The 18,270-nt window shown below is 36.2% G+C and overlaps 1 protein-coding gene across 1 annotated transcript in view; it reads right to left on the reverse strand.

The window, feature by feature from the left end:
• Window positions 1-18,270, reverse strand: part of DACH2 (dachshund family transcription factor 2) — an 829,176-nt gene that overhangs the window by 463,018 nt on the left and 347,888 nt on the right. Inside the window, exon 3 of the mRNA XM_054720954.1 lies at window positions 4,562-4,674. Within this exon, the coding sequence (XP_054576929.1) occupies window positions 4,562-4,674 (113 nt within the window). The remainder of the gene's footprint in view (window positions 1-4,561; window positions 4,675-18,270) is intronic.

Below are 18,270 nucleotides of genomic sequence, written 5' to 3' on the forward strand. Positions count from 1 at the left end.
GAATAATAAAGATACTATTCATAGGCTACTATGAGATTCCATAAAATATGCACAAAACACTTAGCACCCATGCCTGGTACATAATAGGAACTCAATATAACTTAACAAGTTTTACTTAACAGATAGGGTACTAAAGTTACTCAATAATATATTAGCTTCAAGGCAATTTTTAAATTCTTTTTTCTTTCATGTATGTACTCCCTCAAAATCTGGACACATATATGATTATTTACAGGGTATTATTTCTAGGCACTTTCAAAAATAGATAATCATTTATTAAACACCAAGATGCATTCTTGGCATGTTATCCCCTCTATATTAATTTATATACACTTTCTTCTTGTATTAGACTTTGTTTATAAGTAATTAAAGTATAAAAAAATCATTATCTAACCCCCATTACCTGAGTCTCTTCCTAAATTTTCTTAGCTAATGTCACCATTATCCAGCTTTCCACCCAGACTAGACATGAATTATCCTAGATTTCCTCTTTTCACCCTATATTTTAATCAATTACCAAGTGTGATTAATACTAATTACTAAACCAACCTGAAACCTTTTTCCACTAAATTGAATTACCTTAGTTCAGGTCTTCAGTATTTCTGCCTTTAACTATAGCAACTGACCCCCTTCCCATTATTGCCTTCATTGCAATTAACCCAGTATACTAATTGTTTTTAGAATATTTACTCAGTTACTTTAGCAGTGGTTCCTTTTACTTAGACCAACTTTTTTATTTACTTAAAGGAAGTCCTAGTGAATTAAAACATGTAAAATTTTAATAGAGGCAGAGGTGGGAAACCTGAAAAATAGTACTTCCCCAATTTCATGTCAGCCAGTAAGGAAAGTCCTTGAAAGACACTTTAGAAACCAGTAGTCTAAAGGAAAAACCTTAGAAGGCTAAACACAATAAATAAAAGGCTAACTTCACAAATTGTCTTTTCCAACCCTTTCTATTCCAACCATATCACCTATGAGTCTCTAACCTCAAATCTCTGCTCCAGTATCTTCAACTTAATTGTTATTTCTCCTAGCACAGTGGTCGGCAAACCGCAGCTCGTGAGCCACATGCGGCTCTTTGGCCCCTTGAGTGTGGCTCTTCCACAAAATACCACGTGTGGGCGCTCATGTACAGTGCAATTGAAACTTCGTGGCTCATGCACAGAAGTGGGTTTTTGGTCTGGGCAAGTCTACTTTGAAGAAATGGTTCTAACGCTGAGCCACACTCAAGGGGCCAAAGAGCCGCATGTGGCACGCGAGCCACTGTTTGCCGAACACTGCCCTAGCACATCAAGCTATTTCTCATCAATTTATATCTGTCTATATTATTCTCTCTGCTTAGAATGTTTCCCCCTTGATTCTCCACTTGTCTAAAACTCATTCTATAAGAGATAGCTCCAAAGTTCCTAACCCCTCTGAGTATTACCCAATTTACCAAATTGATTTAGTTGCTCCCATATCTGTGATCTTATAGTACCTTGTATATAGTACTTGCATTATAGTCCCTACCATACTTTAAAGAAATCATTAGTTTAAATGTCCTTCTCCGTAATTTATTGTGACAAAGACTGTTACTCATAAATGTGCATTATCTAGTACCTAATACCCAAAATACAGTAAGTGCTTTATAAATTTTTGTATCAGGAAACCAAGATGGTGGCATAGGTAAACACCTAAACTGCTGCCTCATACAACAATATCAAAACTACAACTAAAAGACAAACGGACACCATCCAGAACCACAGGAAAGCTGGCTGAATGGAAATTCTAAAACTAGAAGAAAAGAGGAAAGCACATTGAGACTCAGAGGAGCTGCAAAATGCTGAGGTACAAAGACACGCACACAGAGAGGATGGGCAGCTGTGTGCATGGGCAGCTGAGTGTGCGGCTGGCTTTCTAAAGTGGGAGGGAGACAGAAGCTCCCGACTGCACTGAACTCCAGTCCCGGGTGAGACACTAGGAAACCAGACTAATTCTGGGGGGAATCTGGACTGTCAGGTAAAGGGAAAGCACACTGAGACTCGGGAGCTGCGGAAGGCAGAGGTCTGGAGACGTGTGTGCGCAGAGAAGCTGAGTGTGCGGCTGGCTTTCTAAAATGGAAGGGAAGCAAAAGCTCCCAACAGCGCTGAACTCCAGTTCCGGGCAAGTTTCTGGGAACCCCAACTCATTCGGGGAGAAACTGGACTGTTTGGCAGCAGGTGAAACACAAAGGCGGCTTTTTCTCAGACGTGCTTGCAGCGATTACTGAGGGACACTGAGACCCAGGGGCCTCATAGGGCAGGGCTGATGGGAAGCCAAGGCTGTCCACTCCAACCTGAAACTCCGCCCCATCCAAGCTGAGCACAGAGGTTTTTGCAATTTTGCAAGTCTTGTCTCATAAGAGTGTCTCCAGCACAGAAGTTCTCCCAGTGTAGACACAGCTAATCCTCATAGCCAATTGGCCTGGAGGTCAATTCCCCCCAGTGATACCAACAACAATCAAGACTTAACTACAACAAGGCTGAGCACACAGTCCACAAAGGGGTGCACTAAGAGTGTCCAACTCAGGTAACTGGGGAGGCTGAGCCACTGGGCCCTATAGGACACCTACCACACAAAGCGACTCTACCAACTCAGGAAGCAGCAAAAATGCGGAGACAAAGAAACAGATCACAAATGAAAGAAATGGAGGGAAACAAACAACTGGATATAGAGTTCAAAACCATGGTTATAAGGTTTTTCAAGAATTTCCTAGAAAAGGTCGATAAATTTAGTGAGACCCTCAAGGATATGAAAAAGGACCAACTAGAAATTAAACGTACACTGACTGAAATAAAAAATATAAAGAGACCTAATAGCAGACTAGAGGACCACAAGAATCAAGTCAAAGATTTGAAATACAAAGAAGCAAAAAACACTCAGCCAGAAAAGCAAAATGAAAAAGGAATCCAAAAAGTTGAAGATAGTGTAAGAAGCCACTGGAACAACCTCAAGCGTACCAACATCAGAATTATGGGGGTGCCAGAAGAAGAGAAAGAGCAAGATACTGAAAACCTATTTGAAGAAATAATGACCAAAAACTTCCCCCACCTGGTGAAAGAAATAGACTTACAAGTCCAGGAAGCACACAGAACCCCAAACAAAAAGAATCCAAAGAGGACCACAACAAGACACATCATAATTAAAATGCCAAGAGCAAAAGACAAAGAGAGAATATTAAAAGCAGCAAGAGAAAAACAGTTAATTACCTACAAGGGAGTACCCATACGACTGTCAGCTGATTTCTCAACAGAAACTATGCAGGCCAGATGGGAGTGGCAAGATTATTCAAAGTGATGAATAGCAAGAACCTACAACCAAGATTACTCTACCCAACAAAGCTATCATACAGAATTGAAGGTCAGATAAAGAGCTTCACAGATAAGAAAAAGCTAAAGGAGTTCATCACCACCAAACCAGTATTATATGAAATGCTGAAAGGTATTCTTTAAGAAGAGGAAGAAGAAGAAAAAGGTAAAGATAAAAAGTATGAACAACAAATACATGTCTATCAACAAGTGAATCTAAAAATCAAGTGAATAAAAAATCTGATGAACAGAATAAATGGGTGAATATAATAGAATCAGGGGCATAGAAAGGGAGTGTACTAACAATTCTCGGGGGGAAAAGGGGTGTGGGGGTTTCAGGAAGAGACTGGACAAAAAGCGTACACCTATGGATGAGGACAGTGGAGGGGGGGAAGGGCAGAGGGTGGGGTGAGAACCAGGTGGAGCGGAGCTTTGGGGGGGAAAAGAGGAACAATTGTAATAATCTGAACAAGAAAGATTTATTAAATTAAAAAAAATTGTATCATTTAATTTATAAAGATCTCGTTGTTATTAAATTCAGTTTCTACCACACAACTTTAATAATTTTAAAGTTTCAATTAAATAAATATTAAGCTTATGTGTTTTGTATACTTTTAGGTTATTGTTTAGAAAATCAAAAAAGTTCAATGCTAATTTATGAGATATTTTTATGGGAGCACTGTTTAGCGCAGTGTTAAATGAAAAACATTGGATTATGATTTAAGACAATGACACCTTGCACTTTCTTCTTTTCTAACCATAAGGTTTCTATACCAGAGATGCATTTCTTTCTACTTTTTAACCTGGAGTAATATCTTGTACAAGATTCACATGCTCAGAACCCTTGAAAACAAGCAAACAAAGAATTTTACTGAGACATATAAGTAAGCATGTGTGCTGCATCAAATCCTAGGAGGATTTGAGACAATGCTAGTTTGGCCAGTGTACCTCCCCTAAACTACTTCTCCAACACGCATAATCATGCATACACAAAATAAAGTTTTAAAAGTGATTTTCTGCAGTGAAATAATTAGTTTTTTTAAAGTTATATCCATTTGATTTGAGTCACTAGAGTAACAAAACTGTTTACATGAATACTCAAAAAAATTCAATAACATAACCTTTAGTAAATCTTGAATAGCTCCGAAAGACAAAGTGGTTAGATCAATATTAGTTTATTTCAAATGTTGAACAGCATAAAGAGACAAGGCAGATCATAGGATGGATTTTATTACCTGTGGGACTGATAAGTCCTGGTGATAAGAGTCCTGGAACTGAATGTGGCAGAAGACGAGCATTGTCCTGCAACACTCCCAAAGAACGTTTAGGAGGCCTGCCAGGCCTTGAACTGTTGAAAAACAGACAAACAAAGATCAGTTGTAAAATGTCCACTTTTTGCAAATACAATTGCTTACTACATTTGACTCCTAAATCTTAATTGGTGAGATTGATAGAATTTTATATTAAAGACTATGTTCATTGATTACAAAAAGACCAGTATTTTCCTTCTCTAAATTTCCCAACATATGGCAAACATTTAAACTATAAAAGACCAATTTCTATTTTAGAATCCATTTATAAGTTAGCACTTTGCAATACAGTTTACCTGTTATGAGAAACCCAGTTACCCCCTGCTGTTAAATCTACACTTGATCCCTGGTATTAATACATGGTACTGAGATCTGAGCTAGTAACTCACAGAATTAAAATTGTACAGAATGTGAAGTGATTAAGTCTCTGTCCAGCATGCCAGAGGTGAGGGGTAAAGAGTTGATAAATATAGAATAAGAACTGATGTTTATTAGCATTTCCACAGCTGCCAGAGCACACAAGGAACAAAAGACCCCCACTCTCAGTAGAGTGTTTTCCCCTCAACTTTTTAAACCAGGCTGTATAACTAGCAGTGCACTCTCTTAGAGTGGCTGTACTAGCAAAAGCTACCACCTTTGCAATCTAGGCTGTCTTCTTTCACAAGTTGATTGGTGGTTTTAACTGATGAGTTGAGGCTAAACTTATAACATTAACCTAATCTATTCCATTTGCACATTCTTCACCCTGTGTGAACAGTTCAGGAATTGCAGTAGCAAATGTTAATCCATAAAATAACGAAATAGAAAATCAGTACCTGGCCTTCATCTCGTACCCTAATACAGTCAGTATACTGATTACATCATTTGGAAGCTGTCACTATAATGAAGAGACACATAAGTTTCTTCATAGGATCAAGTCATTCTCAAGTCACCCAATATATTTCAAATATTACTTTCTAATGTTGCCTAAGATATTGCTGTAGTTTTTTAGTAGAAATTCAGTTTGCAACACTGAATAAGAGCTCTTTTGATAAAATGCCACAAAATATTACATTAAATAACCCAAGTCACAAAAACGTATGAGGTTCAGATAGAGAGCATTTCCAAAAATGACTTTTGGTTCATAAAGAATTTTAATTTGAATCTCATTCTATCAATTTTGCAGTAGCAAAATACTCAATCAATGTAAGACAAACTCTGATTTTAAATGAAGACAACTTCTAGAAACCTTACACAGACGTACTATTACCCAGTTCATTTTTCATATACTGCTGGTGTTATTTTCTTTCATTGTACATCAATATTGTATACAAGTATAGCAAAAGAGTCTGTTTTTCTCATTTAATGTTTCAATTTTATAAACTGACTCTCTTCTCCCTCTTTCTATTTGATTTTGGGCCATAATTTATTTTCTTTAATTCAGTGTTGTTATCTTGTTTGCCCTTGCTCTGTTTTATGGTTCCCTAACTCTTTTAGAGACTAGTGATGAGAGGAATATGCTATTTACTTAAAGTACCCTAAAGAATTCCAAAATCACTCAACAATATTAATCAGGGAACATCCAGTCATTAGAAGAAGGCATGTTAGGTTTTTAAATAATCTTCACCAAATCTGCACTTTTTAAGTTCTTTTTTGTGTCTTTCTACTTGTCAGAACTTGAACCTACTAAATTCATTCAAGTCCAGCTAGTTTCTCTTTCACTGTAAACATTTCAGTGCTGTCTTCATGCTCATGATCACTTTCAGTTGGGCTATATCCAGAAGTAAGCAGCCTGGTGCTCCCTCTACGTCCACATTTTGATCCAGCCATTGACAGTACACTTTGAAAGCTATACGGTTTAAATCGTTCTCTTCCAAATTTCTTGGTCCACTGTTTGACATTACTCATTTCCATTAAGCTGACAGGCTTGAGAAGCATTGGAGGCCCCTTAGTTTGGTGGTTCTACCTTACATATCCATATTTGAAAAAATTGGTCAAACTTTCCACCAGCAGATATATATTGGAAAATTCATGAGTTAGGTCACAAATGGCTTCATTGTATTTACTGTATATGCCATTAACCATATTCTCCATCTTAACATTCTTCTTAGTGTATAATTTTTTTTATGTTGGTACAATTGTGAGCCTTCCCAACTAGAATGTAAGTCCCATGAAGGCAGCACATATTTCTGGTTTTGTCACTGTATCCTGAGCAATTTTTATAATGCTAGCACACAGTAGGATCCAGTAAATGGTTAATTAAATCAGTTCATTAATAATGACAGGAAATATTATCTCACTGCTGCTACAACTTCCAAATATTCGTTACATTGCTCTACTCTCTTTGACCACATGAATCTCAAGCTAGTTGCATTATATACTCATCAAATAACCACTTTTAAGTCTTGGATTCTATAGCCATTATAAAACCTTCAAAATATGATCCACTCAAATGTGACTATATACAAGTTTAAAGGGTAGATACCACTATCTCATGTGTGAGAGGTCCCACAAGCTTCAACACCTGCTCAAGGACTAAAAATCCTTGGAGTTACACATATACAGTAATAACATTACTAATTCAATCATCCAGTAAATGAACATGCACTAGGTACCCATTCAGTATGAGTCCGGTGTTAGGACTAGGTATGAAGGTCACAAAGGTTAAAATGTAAGCTTGACAAGGTTAAGGGATTTGGTCTGTTGTTTGATATATTGTAAGGATATAGAACAGCTTCTGCCTTTGAGGAGCTTATCGTCTAGTGATAAAGATTTGTGTTTGACCTGTTCTTTAAAATGTATGATTAACTCTTTAGTGAGTATGATTGTGTGATATACACTTCCAAACTTGTTTAAATTTATTAGTGAGCAAAATTCACATTCGGATGCCTCCATGTTTACAAGAAGACTCGGGCCTCTAGAATAAGTTAATTAGAATCAAGTTTGTGAAAGAGCTCCATACTAATGTAAGATGGTTTTATTTTTACTTTTAGACATAATGATCCTCTGTAGTAAGATATTCCTAGCACTACATTTCTTGCATTTCCTTTCAAAGAACACAAGACTATAAAGAGCTGCATAGAGAGAGAACCCAAAATGGCGGCGTATGTAAACACCTAACCTGCGGCCATGCACAACAATTTCAAAGCTACAACTAAAAGACAAAACCTCTATCACCCAGAGCCACAGGAGGGCTGGCTGAAAGGAAGCTCCACAACTAGATGGAAACAGAGAAGAGCGTTCAGTACACAAATGCTGAAAAGCTGAGGTACCAGGGTGCGCATGTGAGATACGGGCTGGTGGCGGATCCCAGCTGGCAGGGGGCGTTGCTTTCTTCAAACCGAAAGGGAAACGCGCAGGACCCAAACTCCTACAGGGAGAAGCATCCTCGATGCCTCTCTGTCTCTGGACTGTTTGCCATCCGGTTGGAAAGTGAGGGTGGCTTGCTTGCAGAGCTGTGCGGAGGAATAATTGTTTGCAGCGCTGGGGTGTGAGACGCTGGGTCGCAGTTGGAAATGCGGGAAGGCTGGCTCCCAGCCATTGCTGTTTACCATGCCCTAGCCTCGTGATGCCCTGAGACCCAGCCCCGCAAAACCTACAAACTCACCCAAACTCCAAGCAGCGGCTTTTGCATATGAATGGAGTGCCGCTTAACCTAGCAACCAGTACAGACAGCTCCAAAATCTCCAAATCCCAAGCAGGGAGGAGAAGACTGGAATTATCCTGTAGCTCCTACAGGGTGGCCTCAGACAGTAGTTGACCTGCACCCCATTGGAGATGCAGAAGCCGGTGAACCTAGTGGTCAGTGTGAGACACAGATCTCAACTCCTCACATCCATAAGTGACACAGTCAGGAGGCAGACTCAGAGAGCACCAAAGCCCCATTGAAACAAGTCCTGCACCAGAAGCATGTCTCCAGTGCAGCAGTTATAAACACAGCGGGTCCCCACAGCCAATTGGCCTGGAGGACAATTCCTCCCAGGGTACCAACAGCAACCAAGGCTTAACTACACCAAGACTTTGCACTCAGCTCAGAAAGGGGTACACCAAGACCGTCCACCTCAGGTGATTGGGGAGGATGAGCTACTGGCCCTATAGTTCATCTACAACACAAAGCTGCTCCATCAACACAGGGAAGCAACCAAAATGTGGAGGCACAGAAACATGTCACGAATGAAAAAAATGGAGGAAAGTAAACTACGGGATGATATAGAGTTCAAAACCACATTTATAAGGTTACTCAAGAATCTTCTAAAAACTGCAGAGAAACTTGATGAGGACTTCAAGGAACTCAATGAGAATGACAAAAAAGTGGAAAAGGACCAGTCAGAAATTAAGCATACACTGTCTGAAATAAAGAATATACAGAAACTCAACTGTAGATCAATATACCCCAAGAAACAAACCAAAGATCTGAAATATGAGGAAACAAAGACACCCAACCAGAGAAAACAAAAAATATGAGGAAACCAAAAACACCCAACCAAAAAGAAAAAAAATCCAAAAATATGAAGATAATGTAAGGAGCCTCTGGGACAACTTTAAGCATACCAACATCCGAATTTTGGGGGTGCCAGAAGAAGAGAGAGAGCAGAATATTGAAAACCTATTAGAAGAAATAATGACAGAAAACTTTCCCCACCTGGTGAAAGAAATAGACTTACAGGTTCAGGAAGCGCACAGAACCCCAAACAAGAGGAATCCAAAGAGGACCACACCAAGACACATCATAATCAAAATGCCAAGGGCAAAAGACAAAGAGAGAATCTTGAAAGCAGCAAGAGAAAAACAGTTAGTTACCTACAAAGGAGCACCCATATGACTGTCAGCTAATTTCTCAACAGAAACTATGCAGGCCAGAAGGGAGTGGCAAGAAATATTCAAAGTGATGAACAGCAAGAACCTACAACCAAGATTACTCTACCCAGCAAAGCTATCATTCAGAATTGAAGGTCAGATAAAGAGCTTCACAGATAAGAAAAAGCTAAAGGAGTTCATCACCACCAAACCAGGATTACATGAAATGCTGAAGGGTATTCTTTAAGAATAGGAAGAAGAATAAAAAGGTAAAGATAAAAATTATGAACAACAAAAAGACATCAAATACATACCTACCAATGAGTGAATCTAAAAATCAAGTGAATAAAAATTCTGAAGAACAGAATGGACTGGTGAATATAATGGAATTAGGGACCTAGAAAGGGAGTGGACTGACAACTCTCAGAAGGGGGTCTGAAGGGTGTGAGAAGAGAATGGACAAAGGTCTTACACCTATGGATAAAGACAGTGGTGGGGGGTGAGGGCATGGGTGGGGTGGGAAATCAGGTGGAGGTGAAGTATGGGGGGGAAAAGAGGAACACCTGTAATAATCTGAACAATAAATATTTATTAATAAAATAAAAATAAATAAAACCTCTGTAGCTGACAAGACGAATATTATGAACTGTATATCATTAAAGAATTTACTGTGTTTGAATAAAAAAAAAGAGCTCCATAGAATGTTGGTAAAGGTCTTCTTGATTGATAATCCTGCCATACTTCCTATCTTTAAGAGCTCTATTAACATTAGGCATATATTTACATATTAATCAAGACAAATAAACATGTGGTGATTTAACCAGAAAACTGTTTTTTAGATGACAATTTAATTAGCATGGGCTGAAAACTCCATCATTGCAGCATCCTGTTTCTGCTAAAATATTGATTGCATTACTGATTTCAGTAATGTTTTATTTTATAGAGTATAAATAGCCATGTAATTACTCTTTAATTAAATGATAATTGCTTGTTGGCAATTATTTGTTTTCAGTTTAATTACAAGGTTATTTGTACTCTGTAAAATAAAATAGGCCTCTTTTTAAAATTTGCCACCCAAATGGCTCAGTGGATGTATCACCCATAACACCACAAACAAAAATTGTTAAAGTACAAGAAAAACACAACCCCATGAAATAGCAAAATTTTAATTAAATAATTCAGCTAAATCTTTGAGACATTCAGCTTTATAGAATCAACACTGTGTGTAACATTTATGGGTAGTTTAGTTAAATATTCTTCCAAAGAATCATTATTTTCTCTGGGTCCAGGTTATCTTTTAACAAAATTTACTTTGGTATGTATTTTACCCTTCTTTCTGCAAACTTCTTTAGAAGAAATGAAATAGCTCAGTTTCCTGAGATTAAAGAATAATCCAACTTGAAATATAGTATATCCATAGCATTTCATATTTACGCAGTTGACGTGAATTATAAAGTGCTACCTTGCCATTTATACACTTTGTAGAGTTGGCAGTTCCCTAAGAGGGAAATTCAGTGGGTCTTCTCTTGTCAATAGGATATGACACATTCTATGATATATTTATTTGAAGCTGTAATAGCTGATATTTTGCTCATTAATATTATGACATTTGACTGTTGGAAATTTTATTTCCTGTCATTAGTCATTTATATATGAATTAAGGAGTAAATAATTTAGTAAGGTGAGTGATTTTGTTGTTTTAAAGAAAAATATATTGTTAGTAAATTCATTAATGATGTCATGAGGCTTCAAGATAGTTAATATAAATCATATGGTCACACATGATTTAGTGAGGAATCACAAGTCATGCCATCCTCTTTAATGAAAGGTTGGCTTAAAATTCTTTAAAGAAACACTTGTAACATTCTGGGACAAACTAAACAAATTGCTGAAGATATAGTGGCAGTTAAATGGATATTAGCAACAACTTGTAAAGACCACTGCAGTTGGATTTCTGAAGTGGGCTGTTAATAATGACCTTGGGTTTACTTTTCAGAGCTATCACTGATATTTAAAATCCCTTGGGATGGTCCCTGAATGTGTCATTTTTTGGATTACATTAAAAGCCATGAAAATAACAAATAACACTAGCTTTGAAGGAATTGTTTACTTGACTGTAAAAATGCTACACTTTAAATGTGTTGTTAAGTTAAATGAGAATCTTTTTGAAAGAATGGTAAATCTCTTAATTGCATCGTGGATTAATAATAACCTCTTAGGTCTGGCATTTATTACAACATTTCAAGGATGCCAATGGTAGTTAAACTCTACTTGACCTTTTAGTGTTTATAAAGAGAAAGAAACTCTGACCTCACAGCAACCTGAATCCATCTTCTCTCAGTGTTGGAAAACTGATCACTTTTCTAACTATTGCACTGGATTGTATTCCCAACCAGATCAAAGGCAGTAGCAACCAATTCAGAAACCCAGAAGTCATCCATGCAAAATGGGCAATTAACATTAATCATATATGAAATTGTTCAAGCTGATAACTGGAACTTGGTCACTATGGAAACTCTCATAAAATGGTGCTTATGTTAAACTGGGCGTCAATCAGCCCTTGGTTCATGTGAACTTAAAATGTGGTTCATCATGTCTCTAGTAGCTATCAATACAAGGAACAAAAAACACACTGGAGGCAAGGTCATTATTTTCCATTACTATTTACTCCATACTTCAGTCCCTATATGCACATCCAAAACTTAAATTTGGATATATTAAAAGTATCAACACCAGCATTCACTTACAGCTAGGGAAGTTAAGGAGATTATCTTTAACATAGGGTGTTCAGAGGATGAAGATAATCCTCTACTTATTAATGGGTCACACATTACAATGTCAAGGATCATGTAGAACAATTCAGTTTTATGCACTAATATTATAATTGTAATGAATTGAATTATTTATAGATTTTATTTTGGTTTTAATATTCTTATTTTATTAGTTTTATTTTATTATCATCTAGTGAACACATATTTAAAAGTTACATCTCTTTGAAAAATTGAAACTTTCCAGTAACATGTTAACTGATAATTTTAATATTTTCTTAGTATGTATTTTATCACATATAAAAATAGTAGAGCTATTATTTTAAATTGTCATGTTTAATTTCCTTGCTAACACTGAATTTCTGTTTTTCCTTCAATAAAAAAGAAATCTGATATAATAAACAATTTAAGGGTTGACTACTCACTTGATAGAAAGTATAACTGTGAAGCAATTTTACACTTCATTTACTTGACTCTGCTCCCTATTTAAATTAAATGTGCTCTAGGCTGGTGTTAGGACCTTTAAACAAGATCTCTCCTTGTCATAAATTGAATTCTAATACAATTCCTAGTATAATTAACAGATTATATAAAAGACATGCTGACCAATGAGTGGGATTCTTAGCAGCCTCTTTTTGCTCTGCTTGTGTAATTTGTATTAGCATCAGTTAATTAATGCACTTTAGTAAATCTTACATAAATCAAATTAAATAAATATTTGCCATTCTAAGGTGTATCATATTACTGTCAGACACATGTTTGAAAATAAAGGCATTCTTAAATTCAAAGAGTATATCACCGTGCAAAACTTCTAATGTTAAGGGAATGGATAAGAAGTTATCCATTATTTTGGATGTAGCCTACTGACATCTCAAATTCAACATATGCCTTCCCAAATCCCACTCTCCACACCTCCCTTCTCTTGCTTTGCCAGCAATACAGACATGCTTTCAGTTACCAAAACTATAAACTTGAGGATAATTTTGATTCTCCCTCATTCTCTCTTTTCATCTTCATCTTTAATGTTTTTGTTCGTGTGATATATGTTGTAAATTTCCATCTTTATCCTTCTGTCTAGCACCCTAATTCAGGTCCTCATCACTTCATATCCAAGTTATTTTAAAAAGGTGGCTTCATTGTTCCAATCCATTCTATGTAAACTGTGCTATGAATTTTGGAGAAAAAATTCTTTCATTATGTCATCTTTTGCTCTAGAACCTTCAATATTTCCTGACTGCATATTATACAATAAAATCTAAATGCCTTAGTCTAGATATCTGCCTTAATACATTTCTTCCCTTTTCTCCAATTATTTCTTAAATGAGTCTTCTACTCCAGCTAGGTGAGTCAATTCATTATCTGCTATCCATGATATTTGACCCTAGACCATTTTCTTCATGAAATATATTTAAGGTATTAGGGTTCCTGGGGAAACATCTTGCTAAGTTTCCTGCCTTAGGAAGGCTTCAGTATAACCTGCTGAAACTGATGCTATTTTTCCGTAAGGCCACTGACTTCTGCTTTGTATCATAGCAAAAGCTTTCTTTAGCACAAAGGGCATTTTAGTACAAGCATTAGGGAGCTTGTTACAACTAGCTTAAATACTGCTTTTCGTGTATGGCAAATGAAGTCCCATTGATAATTGTCAGTCTGTATATAGTCCCATAATGATCTCTATAGTTAACAGTTCAAGTTTGAATGTCAATCAGAAAACGCAGGAGCAGGGTATTAATATTATAACTCAAGAGAGCTTAGTAGTTAAGCAAGACATTTAGGAAATCAATCACTATTAACCTCTATGTTTAGGGATACAGTCTGAGAGCACACATTCAATTGGTGAGATGAAGGTCTGGGGTGGGGCAAGGTCTGGGTCGAGGTGCAAAGGGAGGTTTAATTGGGGATTTGTGTAATACAGTCAACAATAAAATATAAATTTAAAAAATACAGAAGACATTTTCCATGCTGACTTAAGATCTTTTTTAAAAGTTTTGCTCTACATGGATAAATAGTAGCAACTAATATTAAAATAAAACCACTTTAAACAATTTTTATCATTTGCAACAGCATGATGGATGGACCTGGAGAACTTTATGCTAAGTGAAATAAGCCAGTTAAAGAAAGATAAATATCACATGATCTCACTCATATGTGGGATATAATGATCAACATAATTTGATGAACAAGAATAGATCGATCTAGAGACAAATGGTAGGGTGGGTGGTTAGAGAGCAACCAAAGGACTTGTATGCATGCATATTAGCATAACTAATGGACACAGACACTGGGGTGGTGGTGGTTTGCCTGGGGTGGGAATAGCTGGGGGGGGGGTCAATTGGAGAAAAAAGAGATATATGTAAAACTTTAGACAATAAAAAAAAGAAACAATCTTAGATATTTGGTGTGCATCATTGCTGATTTAAAATGGAAGGGAATGTGTGTCAAGGATACAGGTGGTTTCTAGAAACCAAAAGCAACTCTGTGCTGATATAAGACCTACAACTGAAATAAACTAGGTTCTGCCAACAACTTTAATGAGCTTCTGAGCAGTCTTCCATAGAGCTTTCAGATCAAAGTCCAGCCTGACTTGTACCTTGACATTAGTCTTGTAAGACTCTGAGAACCCAGTCAAGCCCCTACAGACTTCTAATTTATAGAACTGTGGGAAAAGAAATGGGTGTTGTTTTAAGTTGCTAAATTTGAGGCAATTGGTTGCACAATAGAAAACTAGTATAGTACTTTTGCCATTGTTGATCTGTGTGATGTCAGGCAAATTATATAACATATTCTAGATGTGTTTTCTCACTTTAATATTAGAGATGTAAATGAAATAATATATGAATCTGGTAATTATAACTAGGTTACATTTGTGGCCAAATGTAGGTAATTCATTTACTTCAAAGTATATATAATTTTCCAATTTCTCATCTATCAATTTTAGCTTATCTTTTAAGTTAAATTGCTACATTAGTTCCATGGAAAATCACCCTAAAAATCAAAATGAGTGCATAATATCATAGCACTAGTCTCATCTGTAGTTGTATATAGATTATTTGTCTATATATATGAACACTGGTTTGAAAGGTAAAGTGTTATATAGCTTAAAAGGAAGGAAATTATGACACATACTAGAACATGGATGAATCTTAAGGACATTATGCTAAATGAAATAAGGCAGTCACAAAAATAGAAATACTATATGATTCTACTTATATAATGTATTTAGAGTAGTTAAACTCATAGAAACTCATAGAAAGTAGAGATGTGTTTACCAGGGGCTGGGGCAAGGGAAAATGGTTAGTTTTTCAGTGGGTATAGTTTCAGTTTTACAAGATAACAAGGTCTGGAAATCTGTTGAAAAACAATGTGAATATAATTAACATTAATGAACTATACACTTAAAATGGTATAGATTCTGCCTTCCCTCTGAGGTTTGACTGTCTGATCGATGCTTCTCTGGATCTGTTTTTGTTGAAGGTAGGGGAGGGTGGGGGTAAAGGGGAGAGATCAACCAAAGGACTTGTATGCATGCATATAAGCCTAACCAATCGATACAGACAACAGGGGGGTGAGGGCATGAGTGGAGGTGGGGGTTTGGGGGGATAATGGGGGTATAAGGACACATATGTAATACCTTAATCAATAAAGAAATTAAAAAAAAATAAAATGGTATAAGTTCTGCCCGCCTGTTTGCCTCAGTGGTTGACAGTTGACCTATGAACCAGGAGGTGACATTCCATTCCTGGTCAAGACATATGACCAGGTTGTGGGCTCCAGTTGCGGGCTCAATCTCCAGTGTGGGCCATACAAGAACAGCCAATCAATGATTCTCTCTCATCATTGATGTTTCTATCTCGCTCTCCCTTCCTCTTTGAAATCAATAAAAATATATTTTAAAAATGATATAGATTCTAATTTTTTAAATTAGTTGGGGTGACATTGGTTAATAAAATCATATAGGTTTTAAATGGTAGATGATAAATTTTGTTACATGTATTTTAACACAATTAAAAAATAAATTACTTAAATGGTTAAGATGGTACATTTTATGTTATATGTGTTTTACCACAATCCTATAAAATTACTTCACAAATGTAAGAGAGTATTGTTACTGTGGTTACAGTTATTAATAGAATTATAATTTCCACTCAAATGATTTTTTTTTAATTTTTATTGAATTTATTGGGGTGATATTGGTTAATAAAATTATATAGGTTTCAAGTGTACAATTCCATAATACATCACCCGTATATTGTATTGTATTCTCCACCCAAAGTCAAGTCTCCTTCCATCATCATATATTTCCCCCTTTACCCTCTTCTACCTAACCCTACTGCCCCTTTCTTTCTGGTAATTACCATACTGTTTGTGTTAATGTTGTTTTTTCTTGCTTAGTTCCTTCACCTTTTTTACACAGCCCTGCAACACCCACCCAGTCTTATCTCTGTATCTATGAGTCTGTTTCTATTTTGTTTGAAACCATTTTGAATGTCACTATATATCAGAGATAGATCCTATAGTTTACATGTGCACGGTTGCATTCATTTGGATGTTAGTACTAAAAGAATTATCAACTCTCCTAACCATCTCCTACTATATACCTAATTTATAACCTGAGAAGTCCTTACTTCTAAGGCTGAATTCAAGAGTTGAAACTTTACATTTTAATTTTAAAATTCTATTTTTTCTGAACATAACCATATACAAGCAATACATTTTTACATACAGATTTCTTTCTCATTTTCCCTTCTCCATTCCTTACTTTACCTGCAAAACAATTTTTAGGCAACACTCCCCCCCCAAAAAAATAAAAAACTTTGCCCCACATTTCTTTCCTGCTTTTTAATAATAAAGATAATTTTCATCCAAGTCAGAATAGATCATAGCAGTTGACTAGGAAATAGAGAACTAAATTCTAATGTTTTTGTCACTGATTGTGGCATAATCATGAATAAGTTGCTAGACTTTAACAAGTGAGCATGAATATCTTTAAGATTGCCATGGCAGTAGATATGTTTATGAGCAACTGGATAGTTTCACAAGGATCCCAGGTCTCCCTCACTTTCATTTTGAAGTCAGGTAAATTTGGGTAGATTCATGTATCACAGGTAAAACTTGAGACACTGGAGCAAGCATGTCAAACTCAAAGGCTAACACAGGCCATATAAACAAGGTTTAAGTTTATGTGGGCCACAAAAAAACAAAAGCTTCAATTTTCATAGAAACGTAGATTTATTTCAATAGAGACAAAGGGCTGAAATAAATGAGTCATCATTAACATAAAATAATAGAACATTTTAATAAAAATTCATATTTTTCTTGAACATTAACTTACCAGACACTGAATAATTGCACAAATAAGTGTAACACAGATAAACCTATTTTTCTTTTTCTCCAAAAGTGAAATATTTCCTGCTGCACACACCAAACAAGTCAGTACAAGACTAATGATGTGGCAATCAGTTGCTAAAATATTCGCTGATAGTATTAGTGGACAGAAATGGTGCGCCTGCGCGTAAGGCTTGTAAAGGAAATGAATGCAACACAATTACAGTAATCAGTCATTAGTGAACATTGTAGTTCATTATTAATAATATGTATAACAGGATATTGTAAAAATTAAGTTACAAAATTTTTATTAAAATTTTTCTTATATACCGTTATATTGGCTGGGCCACAAAAATATTCATTGTGGTCCGCATGTGACACACGGGCCACAAGTTTGACATGTTTGCACTGGAGCATTGATACATATTAGCATGATTTTCCAAAAAGTTATTTTTCTTCCTAAATTAATGGTTTCCACAAGGCCACACAATTCAAAAGGCCATCAGGGACTGTGAACTCAGAAACTCTGAATTTATCTGTATCATTGATTTCATCTGTGATATGAAACTCAACCTCTCTATGCTTCAGTTTCATCATATGCTAAATGAGCACCAAAGTTATTTGATTCAAGAAATTATGAGAAATTGCAAACTCATCTTTCTAAAATCCTCCATAATAAAATAATGTACAAGAAGGAGAAAGAGCCAAAACCGGTTTGGCTCAGTGGATAGAGAGTCGGCCTGCGGACTGAGGGGTCCCAGGTTC

Source organism: Eptesicus fuscus, chromosome 1 (assembly GCF_027574615.1).
Source record: "Eptesicus fuscus isolate TK198812 chromosome 1, DD_ASM_mEF_20220401, whole genome shotgun sequence".
NCBI classification, from domain to species: Eukaryota; Metazoa; Chordata; class Mammalia; order Chiroptera; family Vespertilionidae; genus Eptesicus; species Eptesicus fuscus.